Below are 13,573 nucleotides of genomic sequence, written 5' to 3' on the forward strand. Positions count from 1 at the left end.
GTCATAATGTGTGAGCATAAACAACATTCCATAATTCTACAACTGACTGCCATCAGTGATCTTAGCCTACAGTTATGTACATTTGTCTGACAACCTTTCTAGAAAATGACCTGAACTTTTTACAAATTGCTTGGAACCATTTGTTGCTCCAGTGACCATAAAGTTAATTACTTCTAGAAGTAAAGCAAGTTCTTTTGTGTTATATCTATAGAAATCCCTAAGTATCTCATCCTATCCAGTGACATTTCCACTATTCAGCTAATTTGGTTTATTTCTATTCCACAATCCCTTATCTCAGTATTTATAGTAAGGACATTCTGGCAGAAAATATATAAATTAGGAGTAGCAATAGAGTTGAGTTGTCAACAGGTACACACCAAAGGGAATGAAAACTTTGATAGCTTTTGGAAGAAACCCTTTAGTAAGCTAGTTCACACACACACACACACACACACACACACACACACACACACACACACACACCTACACTGCCATCTACACACACAATACCGGATACCAGGATTTCTGTCCAAGCATGTGGTCTGGGGTGGGATAGGAGTTGTATCGGGGAAGGAGGGGGAGGGGGAGATATAGCTATTAGGTAACAGCTCAAAGGGAGGCAGCAGGTGTGGTGGCTAGGAATGTGGGAGAGATGGCAGGTGCATGGGCTAGGCATGTGATACATGGGTACCAGAACCACTGAGATGCAGCACAGGAAAGGTGGCATGGACTGGGAAGTGGTGACAGGACAAACAACTGGGAAACTTAGATAGACGGTGGGGGACAGTTGTTTAGTGGACATTGAAGGCAGGAGAATTATGAGAGAAAAGGATGTCTTGCAAGGATAGTTCCCATGTACATAGTTTAGAAAAGATGGTGCTTGAAGGAAGGATCCAGGTGGCATAGATTGTCTAACAGTCATTGAACATGAGCTTGTTGTGCCACTGGGCGGTCAACTTTGTGCTTGGCAACAGTTTGGCTGTGGCCATTCATTCTGGTGAACAGATGGTTGACTGTCATGCTTACATAAAGGGTTTTTCAGTGATTGCAGCAGAGTTGGTAAGTGACATCGCGGCTTTCACAGATGGACCTGCCTCTGATGAGTTGGTATAAGCATGTGATAGGACTGGAGGCAGAAGTGCTGGGTGGTTGAATTGGGCAGCCTTGCATCTTGGTCTTCCACAGGGATTTGACCACTGTGGTAAGGGCTTGGGAATGGGAGTGGCATAGGGATGGACAGAGTTTTCATTCTCTTTGGTTTGTGCCTGTCGATAACTCAACACTTTTGCTATGCACTGAGTGGTCTCCTTTACTCCGACATTATCACAATATCAGTCATTTCAGCATTCTTGCAATGATTGAGAGGAGAACTAAATTACAATCTGCAGTGAAACAATTTCGGAAGTCCGAGTTCAGTACTTCTCCTTCTCTCTGTCATCTTCCATTTTGGAGGCAGTGTGGTTTGTGAGCGACTGACTATATGATTTTGATCTGCTTACTAATTGTACATACTACCAAAACTTCTTGGCATTTTTTAGTCAAATCCGTTATCATAATTTTACTTTTAGATTCATTTAACACTTCTTCCATTGCACTCTTATGCCCACTTTGGCCTCATTCAGGTTTTATGTGTCAAATAGTTCATGACTTTCCTTAAATCTCTGATGCAATTGTGTTTTTTCTTTCATAGCAACTTTCTAAATTAACTACTGAGCCACAGTGCTTTCCTGCTTCTGAATGTTGCTCAGCACATATTGTTCTGAGACCCATTGTGTGACGACACTTTTGAATTTTACTGATTTTTGCTCCGCATCTTTGATTTCAGAGCTGAATATTTGCTGTTCACTACTTAGAGACTCTATGGTTTTTGTCCTGTCACTCTTACTGGGCAAGAATATTTTACTACCTTCTTTAACATTTCTTGTAACCCATTGATGCCATAACAGTTCTATGATCAATGATGCCCCCCTCTACATCAGCTGATCGAAAAAGCTTAGGTCTGTTAGTTATTTGGAGGTCTACAAGAAGAGGTTTTCTAACTATCTTCTTTAAAAACACTCTCATATGATCTCTGTCTCTGCCACCAATTTTAATTGCCTTACTTTCCTAGTCTATAACTGCAAAACTGAATCACCCACTATTACAATAGTGTGATCAGGAAACTTGATGGCAGTGTTCTGCCATTTTCTCCTAAGTGCTATGTTACTATAGCTCCTAAAGCAAGTGGTCTATAAAAATATACAATTATCAAGTTTCATTATGTCTCCTAGATCTGTTATCTAATGAATCAGTTGTAGTTTTATTGAGTGTTTTTAGAGGGTGCACTCTTAATGTTGAGTGTCAACAAGTTGTTAATCCTTCCATTACACTAACAATTACAAGTATTCATTGTTTTGATGAGCAGTAGTTTACATCTTATGATGTGATTGCCCCTCTGTAACATTTAAAGGTTCAGCTCTAGCCATATTTTGTGCTGTCAAGTGAACAAGAAAAGCTCTAACAACAGAGTGCAAAAAGTCACATATGTTTAGGTAATTTTCAATTGTAAACCAATAGATGCCTGTGCTTGATAAGAAGCAGCAATTGTAAAAATATGGTTGGATTGTATAGTAGGTCTCAATTTCTGGATTATGACTACGTAAACATGTTGTTTCACAATTCATGTTACATACTTACACAGGTTGTGGAGGAGACTTAGTAGCTCAAGTTTTGCATTGGATCCAGCGTCCAGAAATGTCATACAAAGACTCTACAGAGCATTGGAGTTATAGGCAGCAATGCTTGTAAATGTACTATCTACAAGGTAATTCTGTGATGATCTTACAGACTCTCAAAGATGATGGAGAAAGATAAATGTATCAATTTGAGGTAAGGTTCTCCACACTGGGAACGAATGCATCAGAACTTATAAGCTAAAACCATTCTTACACCTCTGACAGTGGAATACGTGTACTGGTACTATTGTTGCTAAGACTGTAGGATAGGAAACTTTCAGAGGATCCAAACAAGAAAAAAATGTCTAGTAGTTATGGGCTTCAAATTGCGTACCTTAAATGTTACAAGAACTTGTTCAATAGAGGAGATGTGTTTCACACTAGCAAAGATGAACAAGTGCTTGTAGCTCTTCAGGTATGCTTTTTATAGACCATATTTACTAGACATTTTTTATTGTCGTGGTCCATACTACCACCTCTGAAAGTTGCATACCCTACATAATTAGCAACAACAGTACCGTTACAAGTACAGAGATATCAAAATGTAAAATGTAACTTTCAATTTGTTCATTTCTGAACCAGGGACCCTTGCATCAAATTGATACATACAAATTTATCTGCAGGTGGACGGTTGTTTGATACCTGCCTGCCATTCACGTAACGTATCTGTGGTGTACAAGTGGCCACCTTTGGATTATACCCTTCTATTCATCCTGTTTGTAAAGCCTTTCTTTTGTGTTATCTGATAGACTTGTTGAAAAGGAAGGTTTAGGTTGTGGAGGAAAAAGTATTTCCTGTCACACAGCCATGAGAAATTGGTCCAGACGGGAAAAAAGGCAGGCCACTTCACAGAGCTGGTATTTATAAATTAGTTATCGCAACCAAATATTGCGAAGAGTAAATGTAGCAACTTACCAAACAATGAGGCATTCAATGGTTCATAGTCACACATACAAGACTGGAAAAATTACTAAGATTTCACTCTCTCTCTCTCTCTCTCTCTCTCTCTCTCTCTCTCTCTCTCTCTCTCTGTGTGTGTGTGTGTGTGTGTGTGTGTGTGTGTGTGTGTGTGTGTGTTTGTTTGTGTGTGTGTGCTTGCACTGTTTATATCTGACCCAGGGTTTTCCAGTATAATAGTCACCATACTTCAGATATGTTGACATTCACGTTGCTTCCACCATAAAAGTAATAATGTTTCCATTTCATTGAGCACATCACTCATAGTAAACAGTAAATAATATATAGTTCATGTTGATTAATTCGAAGAAATAAGTGTGTTTTGCACAAAGCAATGAACAAACTTAAGGCTGCCATGCAAACATGATAAAATGAAGTCAGTTATTTTGTGAGAATTTCTGTGACAGTATTTGTGACATCTTCTTTGTGAAATGTTCTTACTGTTATTTTTGCAATAATCAGTTAAAAAATGAAACCTCCAGCTAGGATTGTATGCACCAGCCCTTTCATTCAGGGGTACTACTCAATATTGAATATGTATAAGTACCATCAAATGGGGTCAAATTGGCAGGTTTTGGACTTTAAACATAAGTGTTTCTGAAACCAATAAAATTAATATATTTATTTTTCTTTCAGAGCATGGATATTGAGCTATAATATTAAAATTTTTGGTCTTTATTACCTTTTGCTCTGACAGGTTGGAAAATGTGAAAAACTGCATTTGGCCGTTTGTCTGTTATGTGATAATCGTGAATTGTTTATGACTCTGGTGACTTTAATTGTTCTTAAGCTGTATCAGTAATTGAGCAAAAAATATAGCATAATAATGAAATTTTAGTACTAATTTCGGAGTAACACACAAAGAAAGTATAAGGACGCAAAAAATGTGATCCCAACTTTGCTTTATGAAATTCTGAAAAAACTGTGTCTTCATTGTACGCTAAATCATGACATGTCAACTTCAGAAGAAAAATCCCCCCTTCATCCAAGTATTGGGTTTGATATTTTTTTACATCAACTGAAATCTCAGTAGTGTCTGTATTATCATATACAGGCTACACAAAATGCGACTCATTTCTATAAAGGAATGTATCATCTAGCTGCCATTAACATTTCATAAGAACTTTCTCCCCATCGTGTTTCACTGTCTTCTTGGAGCAGTATTGAACTAGGACCCATTCAGATTGATTTGGAGTTTTGATCTGGAAAGAATAGAGAAGAAGAATGAAAATCTAATGAAATTTTTATAAGCAAAGATAAGACAGTTACATACAGCCACCTCTCATACTTCATTATCAGTTTCATCATCTCCATCAGAGCTGGAAGACTAGCCCTGACACAAGTTCCTTTGACCCTTCTCAGTAGCTGAAGTACCACCTTTGGACTCGTGGAACCGTTTTCCACTGGAGTGTCCATATTTGCAATAGATCTTTCTGGAATTATGTTCAGTTTCTTCTGTTTCACTGATGTGGTGCTCCTCTTGTTACTCTGTCTCAGTTCCTTCACTCTTCAACTAGTGTAGTGTTAACTACATTCTTTTCATCTACATCATTGTTATTAGGATCAGTGCCATGTAGTGCTGGAAATCTCTGTATTAAGTGGGTGAATACCACAAACTGAAAACCCACTTACGGCATTCTTCTTAATTCTGGTTTCTCCTGCATGCAAAAGTCCCTTTTCAGTGACCAGTAAAGCTGGACTTAATTTGTTCCAGTCTGTTACACATGCTCTCCAGCATTTCGTGAGAGATACAAAGAACAAAATGTCCAGAGGTTGACAGAGATGTGTTGCATTAGGTGGCAAACATGCAAATACTACGTTATGTTCTTTGTAGGATTTCTACATATCGCCAATAAAATTTGATGACAGATTATTAAAACTTTTCATCCCTCAATTAATTTTGCATGAGGCAAAAATACTTTCTGAAACCAGTGAATGAAAGTGAGAGTTAAACTAACAATGATTGGAATGAAAAATAACATGACCCTTTTGAGCAGCATTGCTTTGTGCAGAATACAGCACCTTTTGGACTTCCTTCACGCCAGGAATCCCACATATTGGTTGCCTTATATACACCGTGAGGCAGCAATGTTTCACCTGCTGCTAATATGCACGTCATAATAGTTACCAAGCTCTGAGTGGTTCACTAGATTGTCAGGATATTTGACAGCTCTTCTGAAAATAAATTTCTTTTTTCTGGGGTCATAATTCTCAACATAGTTAAAAATGGCATTGGAACTTACCCCATCCAGTGTTTCTGTAAGTTTGTCATGGAAATCTTACAATGACTGGTCCACTCCAGCTGTAGCCCTCTTTTCCTCAGGTTGCAAAATTGTGAAATCCCATCAGTAGAGCCTCCACTTCTTTTGTTCTAGAAACTGGCTGACAATCTTCTGTTTTATCAGAGTTCCTTTGGAAATTTTATACACTATGCTAGCCTAGTTAATATTTATTTTTCCATTTAAAATTTCTGTGAGAGACAGTTCTAAGATTTCCATGCTATATTTCTTCAATTTACGTGATTTACATTTGGACATACACGGCATTTTCTCACTATAAACTCTTACAATGCCAATTGTTCGTGGCAAATTCATAACTTAACACACAGACAATTGCAACAATGTCTTCCTCACTCCACCACTAGGCTGTTACAAACAGTTGTTACTGCATCCACTGTGCGACATTGTTGCTACTTTTGTTATGTTACATTCTTGACACATTCATGAATGTTTCTTCACAAAAGACCAGCTTGAGAAAAGATGGTCAAATTCATCGTGTTTCTCATGTGATCAACTTCACCATGATTTCACCAAGAATTTGCTAAGTTTTATTTATGTGACTATAAAAGGGTAAGTATAATAGATTAACCTTTATTATTACTCTACTTGCCATTGACAAGGGTCAAAGCACAACATACATACCATGAGAAACATCATGAGTTATTTTGTGTCAGTCACATGCATAAAAATCTCCAGTCATTAAAAAAGTTTAAAAAAACAGTCCATCTGCCAACAATTAGTATTCAGAAAGAGGTTAGGAATGCTATATGTTTAGCCACTGCACAATTACGAACTTTTGAACAGTAAGTATAATAACTAAAATAAAAAAAATTTCATTACCAATATGTAGTTGTTTAAAATAAAATATTTTTGAACTTTTCGGTCAACTTCATGCCAGTGATCAACTTCACTGTGGCAATAAAAGTGTGTTACATATTGTATAGTGTGTGTTCACAGGCACAGTTTCATAAAGATCATATTCACAAAATGTAACAAATATTCTTTGTTAGATCATAATGAGTACATTCAAAGATAACTGGAAAGCTCAAAATGACATGTGCAAAGTGACCCAGCATGCACAGGAACTGGAATATTGTCTGTGATTAATGTACCTTCTTTTCTTTCTCTGTGCCCCCCCCCCCCCCCCTCCCTTTTTCCTCCAACACCAGTTCATTTTCTCCTCAAAATTAATGTTAAGTAAATCAAATGTTTTGTGTGTCACACAGCACTGCACAATGTATTATATCGGCCATAGTTTCTGATCATTGTTTATTTCCTGTGTATATTCAATGATGATCAGATTCTCATGCCTCATTTCTATGCATTTTGTTGTCTAAGGCCCCTTATAGTGAACCTTTATCTTAGCTTGCTGGTAGATAGATCATTGATGATTTTCTTTGTTGTCCCATGTATATATTTTCACCAAGCATTTAATTTTTTTCTTGTTAATAGTTTATATATTAGTAGGTAGTTACGTCCCAAAGCTAATTTTTAATAAGATGATCATTTGAGCAATTTGTATGTTAACAGGGACTTCAGTACTGCCAAGTGTTTTGCCATGTGTGTTTCTTTCCTCGTCTGCAAGACTTCATTATGAACCAGGACTGGAATGATCCAAAGTCTAAGCTACAACAGTGTTGTCTCACCTTACGCACCATGGAGGGAGGGGAGCCTGATATTCCTCTTTACAAGTAATAATATTTTATTATTTTGCTTAGAAAAATTATTTTCATGTACGAGTTTTAGTGCCCTTTTTATCCTCATGATCTTTTGTTTCTCTACTGCTTTCATTTCATATGTGTCTACTGAACAATTTGATTATTCCATAATAAATGGCACAGTGCTTCAGCTGAAATGGCCATTTTTAAAAAAAGCTGTTTCCTTAGTTAATTTTGGCACATGTTGAAATCAGATATTGAAAATAGCTGCACAGTAAGGGAAGATTTAGCTGTTTTAGGAAGCTTTAGCTCAAGTCAAGAAAGGATGAGAAGTGAAGTCCATTAAAATTCATGAGTCAGAATATAAGATAGTGGTTAGCTATTATGGTTAGTAATATAACAGAAAATTTCTTTGGAGCTTGAAGAAATATTATGTGAGGACACGACAGTCCATCACAGATAAAGAGGAAAATAAAAGTATCATAATGATAGGCATAGTGCAGTGTCTTTGATTAAAAAACCAAGAGTTATGGATTCGGTGTTCAAACCCAGCACTGCTTACATTCCAAATAAATGTCATCAGCTATGACAGCTAAAGATGTCTGGTATAAGGAGTCACCCTGATTCTGCCAGCAATCATCTCTAAAGAGGATGGAGAAGTGAACAGAGGTTAAGTGCACATTCTTGTCCAGGAGGGAAACTGTCCCTAAAGGCAGAAGAATTGACAGAAGGCAATGGAAACCAGTGCATTAAAGAGACATAATGCGTATTCACAGGAAATGTGGCCTTTAACTTAGAAAGTATTATGTTGATCCTTCCATTGGCAAAAGATTCCAGATTAGTACTATGTTAGAATCCCTAAGTGAGGACTGATGAGGGGAAATTTGAAAGCATCGCAAGGAAGTTATTTGGAGTTTTCTTTATGCTGAATCTCTTTTACCACCAATCATTTCTGTGTGTTGCAAAGTGGAATGTCATAAATCTGAAAATGGTAGGAAAAACAGAAAATCTGGAAACAGAAATGCAAAGGTTAAAGTTAAATGTACGATGACTCAGAAAAGTGAAACAGAAAAAATATATCTGCGGAGATAAACAGAGTAATATACATAGTATCAGAAAATGATATAAGGGTAATATAATTTGTTATTAATAGAAATGTAGAGCAAAGGGTGAATTAATGTGAGCAATTCAATGATAGGATTATTCAAATGAGAATTGAAACCAGTCAACATCAATTATACTGTAGTAACAAACAGAAGATGATGAGAGAGTATAGAAAGGAGCTAAACAAGTAACTTAGTATGTAAAGGGAGATGAGACTCCAGGTATCAAGGGGGATTGGAATGCTATAGTGAATGAAGGAATAGAATACTATATTATGCGGGAATAGGGGATCAGCAATAGAAATGAGAGAGGAGAAAGACTCCTTGAGTTCTGCAATAAAGTTCAGCAAGTAACAGCAAATACACTGTTCAAAAACCATGAGAGGTGGTGTACTTAGATAGACTCAGAGGGACATAAAAATACCTGCTAGATGAGATCCTGTTGAGACAGATATTATGAAATCAGATATTACGTTGTAAGGCTTACCCAGTAGCTGAAACAAACTCAGATATTAATTTGATAATAATGAAGAGAAGGCTGAAGGATAAGAGACTCATCAAGAACAATGAACACACAAAGAAGTGCAATATTGAAGTACTGAGTAGTGATTCTATGTGTTCATAGTTCTTGGAGACTGTGGACACTGTTATACTGACTACCATAATAGTTCAGTTGAGAAGTAATGGACATCTCTAAAAAGGGTAAACACAGAAGTGGAGTTGACAGATATAAGCATGGTAATGATAACTGCGAAAAAACTGTTCAGGAAAAGAAAGGAGTACAGTAAGACAAGAAACTTAGGAATAAAATCAATAGAAAGTGCAAGGAAGCTGAAGTGAAACGGGTGCAAAAAAAAAAAAAATGTTCAGAAATCAGAAGGGAAATGATTGGTAGTAAAAGAGATACAGCATATAGAAAACTCTAAATAACTTCCAGAGAATTCAAAAGAAAAGCACCAACATTAAGAATGCAAAAGGAATTCCGCTGTTACATTATACTCACAGAAGGCAGTATCAGTTGATGAAAAGAGTGCTCTGAAGAAAAAAAGCAAAAGCAGATAAACATGAGAAATATCATATTATCAACACCATAATTCATGCATCCAACTATCTAATGAAAGTAATATACAGTAGGTACTAATCTGAGATGAATACACTGACACAGGAGAGGAATTGTGGCGTGTTGCATCAAACTTGTCAGCAGAATGATGATCCCCTCCACTCACCAATGTGAAAATGGGATGGAGGTGAGTAACACATGAAGCCTGGCAAATAGGTAGAGAATGGACCGTAAAAGTTCTTTCCTGGATTCCAAGAGGTAAAAAGAGACACAGCTGATGATCGAATGGAAGATGGTAGGTGATATTTGAAAACCTGCAGAATTAAAGCCGAACTGTATGGCTGTAGACAATAATGCATGGAAATACCTAGAGAACACCTTTATTGAGCACTGGATGTCAAGCAGCTCACAGTGGCAATGAGTATGATAAAAATGAGAGGATACCAAATGAACAAATTGAAAGTCAAACTAGACATCTGAGCCAGGAACATATTGCTAGAGTATATTGATGAATGTTAGCAAAGGTGTAATAGGCACTTCTTTTACATAAGGCAGCTTTAGTTCCTGGTGCCTTATCTGTCGAAGCTGTCATAGGTCTTGCAAATATCTACAGTTCTCAGAATGCAATGACATTTACCACATAGTGTTTGACTGGCTATCCATGTACTTTAACTCATTTCAGAAATGTCAATAATCATAGATAATGTGTGTGTGTGTGTGTGTGTGTGTGTGTGTGTGTGTGTGTTTTCCCACACTATCGTGGCCTTTTGTCCCCAAAGGCTATGAGTAGCTCATAAAATTCTGTAATTCATTTATATTTTAATAATATTATGATATTTTAAAGAAATTTGCTGGTTTTGTTGTTTTATGCTGTCTTCATTTCATTGTGATAAGTTTACCATAAACATCTGCATTATCTCACATGTATGACAAGCATTACAAAACAATATCAGAAAAAATTCTGTTGAAATGAATGTTCATTTATAACAATTAGATTTATTGTCTGCTCAATTTTGAGTGGCAAGAGGAAGAAAAATGGATAAGCAACCTCTGGCACAGAATATACTTTCATTGTCATGGTTATGCTATGCCATTGTCAAGTACACTAAAGTCCATTTTATTTTATTTATAGTAAACATTTTCCATATCTGTGAGCAAGTAAATTAGTAACCTTTAAAGTTTTTGAGATTATCCAATGTTAAAAAGGATTACATTTAGAAACCAGTATACATCTGGAAGATTTTTGAGCTGATGGGAAAACCACACAAGTTGTGAAGATGATCTTGGACACAAGAGTGAAAGAAGCAAACCAGTTGAGATATGTAGGAGCACTAACTAAGGGGAAAACTTCAGACGAAAAAAAGGAAGTTAATAAAAAATTTAAGAATGATCTCTAGTAGTCACTTTTCTTGTACAAATAAAGAAAGATGAACTCAAGAAATTAGAGTTACGAGCTGTTAAAAGAACTGATGGCATTCAGTGTCATAATACTTTGTGTTCTACGAATGGGTTCAGCTACTGTGTTAGCACCTCACCTGTCTGTAGATACTGCAATTGTAAAATTGCTCCAGTCATCATAAAATATATCTATAACCAGCACGTGATATGCTTGAAGGACCAACTCTATTCAAACACTGTTTTGGCTGTTTTTTATTTCAAGAGGAATTTGCATTCACTTGTTCATTTGACATTATAGACACTTCTTTCAATACTCTTCTCATCATACTACATTTCACACCATAGCTTGTACAGGTTGATCCTCTGCAATGTCCTATGCATGCCTTGTGGTGCCCTGCCGATGTATTATTAAGCATTTCTTTCGAAATACTTTTCTTCTTTTGGAGACTTATTTTGTTTTCAGTATTTGTGTTATGTTGTCTTCATTATTTGCCTAACATCTGGAGGTATTTAAGTCTGTCACTCATGGGATTATCTTTGTGTTGCTCTCACTTTCTTCATTATAGACTGCTCCTCTGGTTGCACATCAACATCCTCTGCTTATATTATTGCAAACAGTTCTTTTCCTGGGGCACTGTTGTTTAATTCTGCTTTATTCAATGAGCTGGATGTATATTCAACTAGCAAGTCTTCACCAACTTTCTTCCTTGCGAAAAGTCTGCCCCCAAATGAATAGCTTAATAAATCTGGATACTGAAAGTAATGTAATATTTATCAGCTTCTCCCTTAGTTTCTCAAGTGCATTATTTAGTAATTCTCCTCATTCATATTCTACATCTTTCTTTAAAAGTTTGTGGTCTGATTTTGTAATTTCACGGTAAATTTTGGTAATAGCAAACCAAACTAAGGAAACCTTTACATTTCCTGATCATCTTAGGATGTAGGAAGATTTCACCCTTCCCGTGTCTGGTGATATTGCTTTGTCTGTAATATAAAGAGCCAGAGAGATTACATCCTACCATAACAACTCACACTTCCCTAGTTGCAGCATTTAGTTTCAGCACTTTAATCATTGCAGACCTGTAAAGACTGTTCATGAGCCCTGTAAGCAAAGGGATTCACTTCAGTTCCATAGTACATTAGTCTGTACTCAAAGTGTTGGTGGTTCAATCTCAATGGCATTTCCCCTTGCTTTCTTGACTGTCAATATTTGATGGTACATGCTTATAAGATGAAGCATAGGTAAATACTCAGCTCTAATTGGTCCAGGATTTCAGCGATGTGCTGTAGTGAAAATGTATTGCCTACTGCAATATATTTAATCATCTTTAATCCACTATTACTCTCCACTTCTGTTTGCCGTTGGCATCTATGTTTTGTGAATGTTCCACATGCTTCTGTTTTGTCCAGTTAATCATGCTTCAGCATCTGGTATATTTACTTCTGTAAGCTTGCACTTAGAGCATTCAAAATATGGTAAAGTTTGATAATTACTATATTTCCTTCATTCCCTGGTGCTATTGGATACTACACTTCACTACAGATGCATATGATGATTTGTCCCTTGGAAAATGGAATATGTCTCTGTATTCTGTACAGATCTGCAGTACTGAGTTTGTACTGTACTAAAACATTTCCCACTGAGTGATGGTACTTTCTTAGCACTCTTAACTTCACGTACTTTCATTACTGTCTCTCTCTCTCTCTCTCTCTCTCTCTCTCTCTCCTATATAAGGAAACATTCCACGTAGGAAAAATATACCTAAAAACAAAGATGATGTGACTTACCAAATGAAAGTGCTGGCAGGTCCACAGACACACAAACGAACACAAACATACACACAAAATTCAAGCTTTCGCAACAAACTGTTGCCTCATCAGGAAAGAGGGAAGGAGAGGGAAAGACGAAAGGATGTGGGTTTTAAGGGAGAGGGTAAGGAGTCATTCAAGTCCCGGGAGCGGAAAGACTTACCTTAGGGGGAAAAAGGACGGGTATACACTCGCGCGCACACACACACACACACACACACACACACACACACACACACATATCCATCCACACACATACAGACACAAGCAGACATATTTAAAGACAAAGAGTTTGGGCAGAGATGTCAGTCGAGGCAGAAGTGCAGGGGCAAAGATGTTGTTGAATGACAGGTGAGGTATGAGTGGTGGCAACTTGAAATTAGCGGAGATTGAGGCCTGGTGGATAACGGGAAGAGAGGATATATTGAAGAGCAAGTTCCCATCTCCGGAGTTCGGATAGGTTGGTGTTAGTGGGAAGTATCCAGATAACCCAGACGGTGTAACACTGCGCCAAGATGTGCTGGCCGCGCACCAAGGCATGTTTAGCCACAGGGTGATCCTCATTACCAACAAACACTGTCTGCCTGTGTCCATT

General features: G+C 37.2%; 1 protein-coding gene across 2 annotated transcripts in view; it reads left to right on the plus strand.

The window, feature by feature from the left end:
- LOC126175876 (ribonuclease 3) overlaps window positions 1–13,573 on the plus strand; it is a 251,452-nt gene that overhangs the window by 162,906 nt on the left and 74,973 nt on the right. For both annotated transcript variants that reach the window (XM_049922913.1, XM_049922911.1), the window contains one exon: window positions 7,481–7,641. In XM_049922913.1, the coding sequence (XP_049778870.1) occupies window positions 7,481–7,641 (161 nt within the window). The remainder of the gene's footprint in view (window positions 1–7,480; window positions 7,642–13,573) is intronic.

Source organism: Schistocerca cancellata, chromosome 3, assembly GCF_023864275.1.
Source record: "Schistocerca cancellata isolate TAMUIC-IGC-003103 chromosome 3, iqSchCanc2.1, whole genome shotgun sequence".
NCBI lineage: Eukaryota > Metazoa > Arthropoda > Insecta > Orthoptera > Acrididae > Schistocerca > Schistocerca cancellata.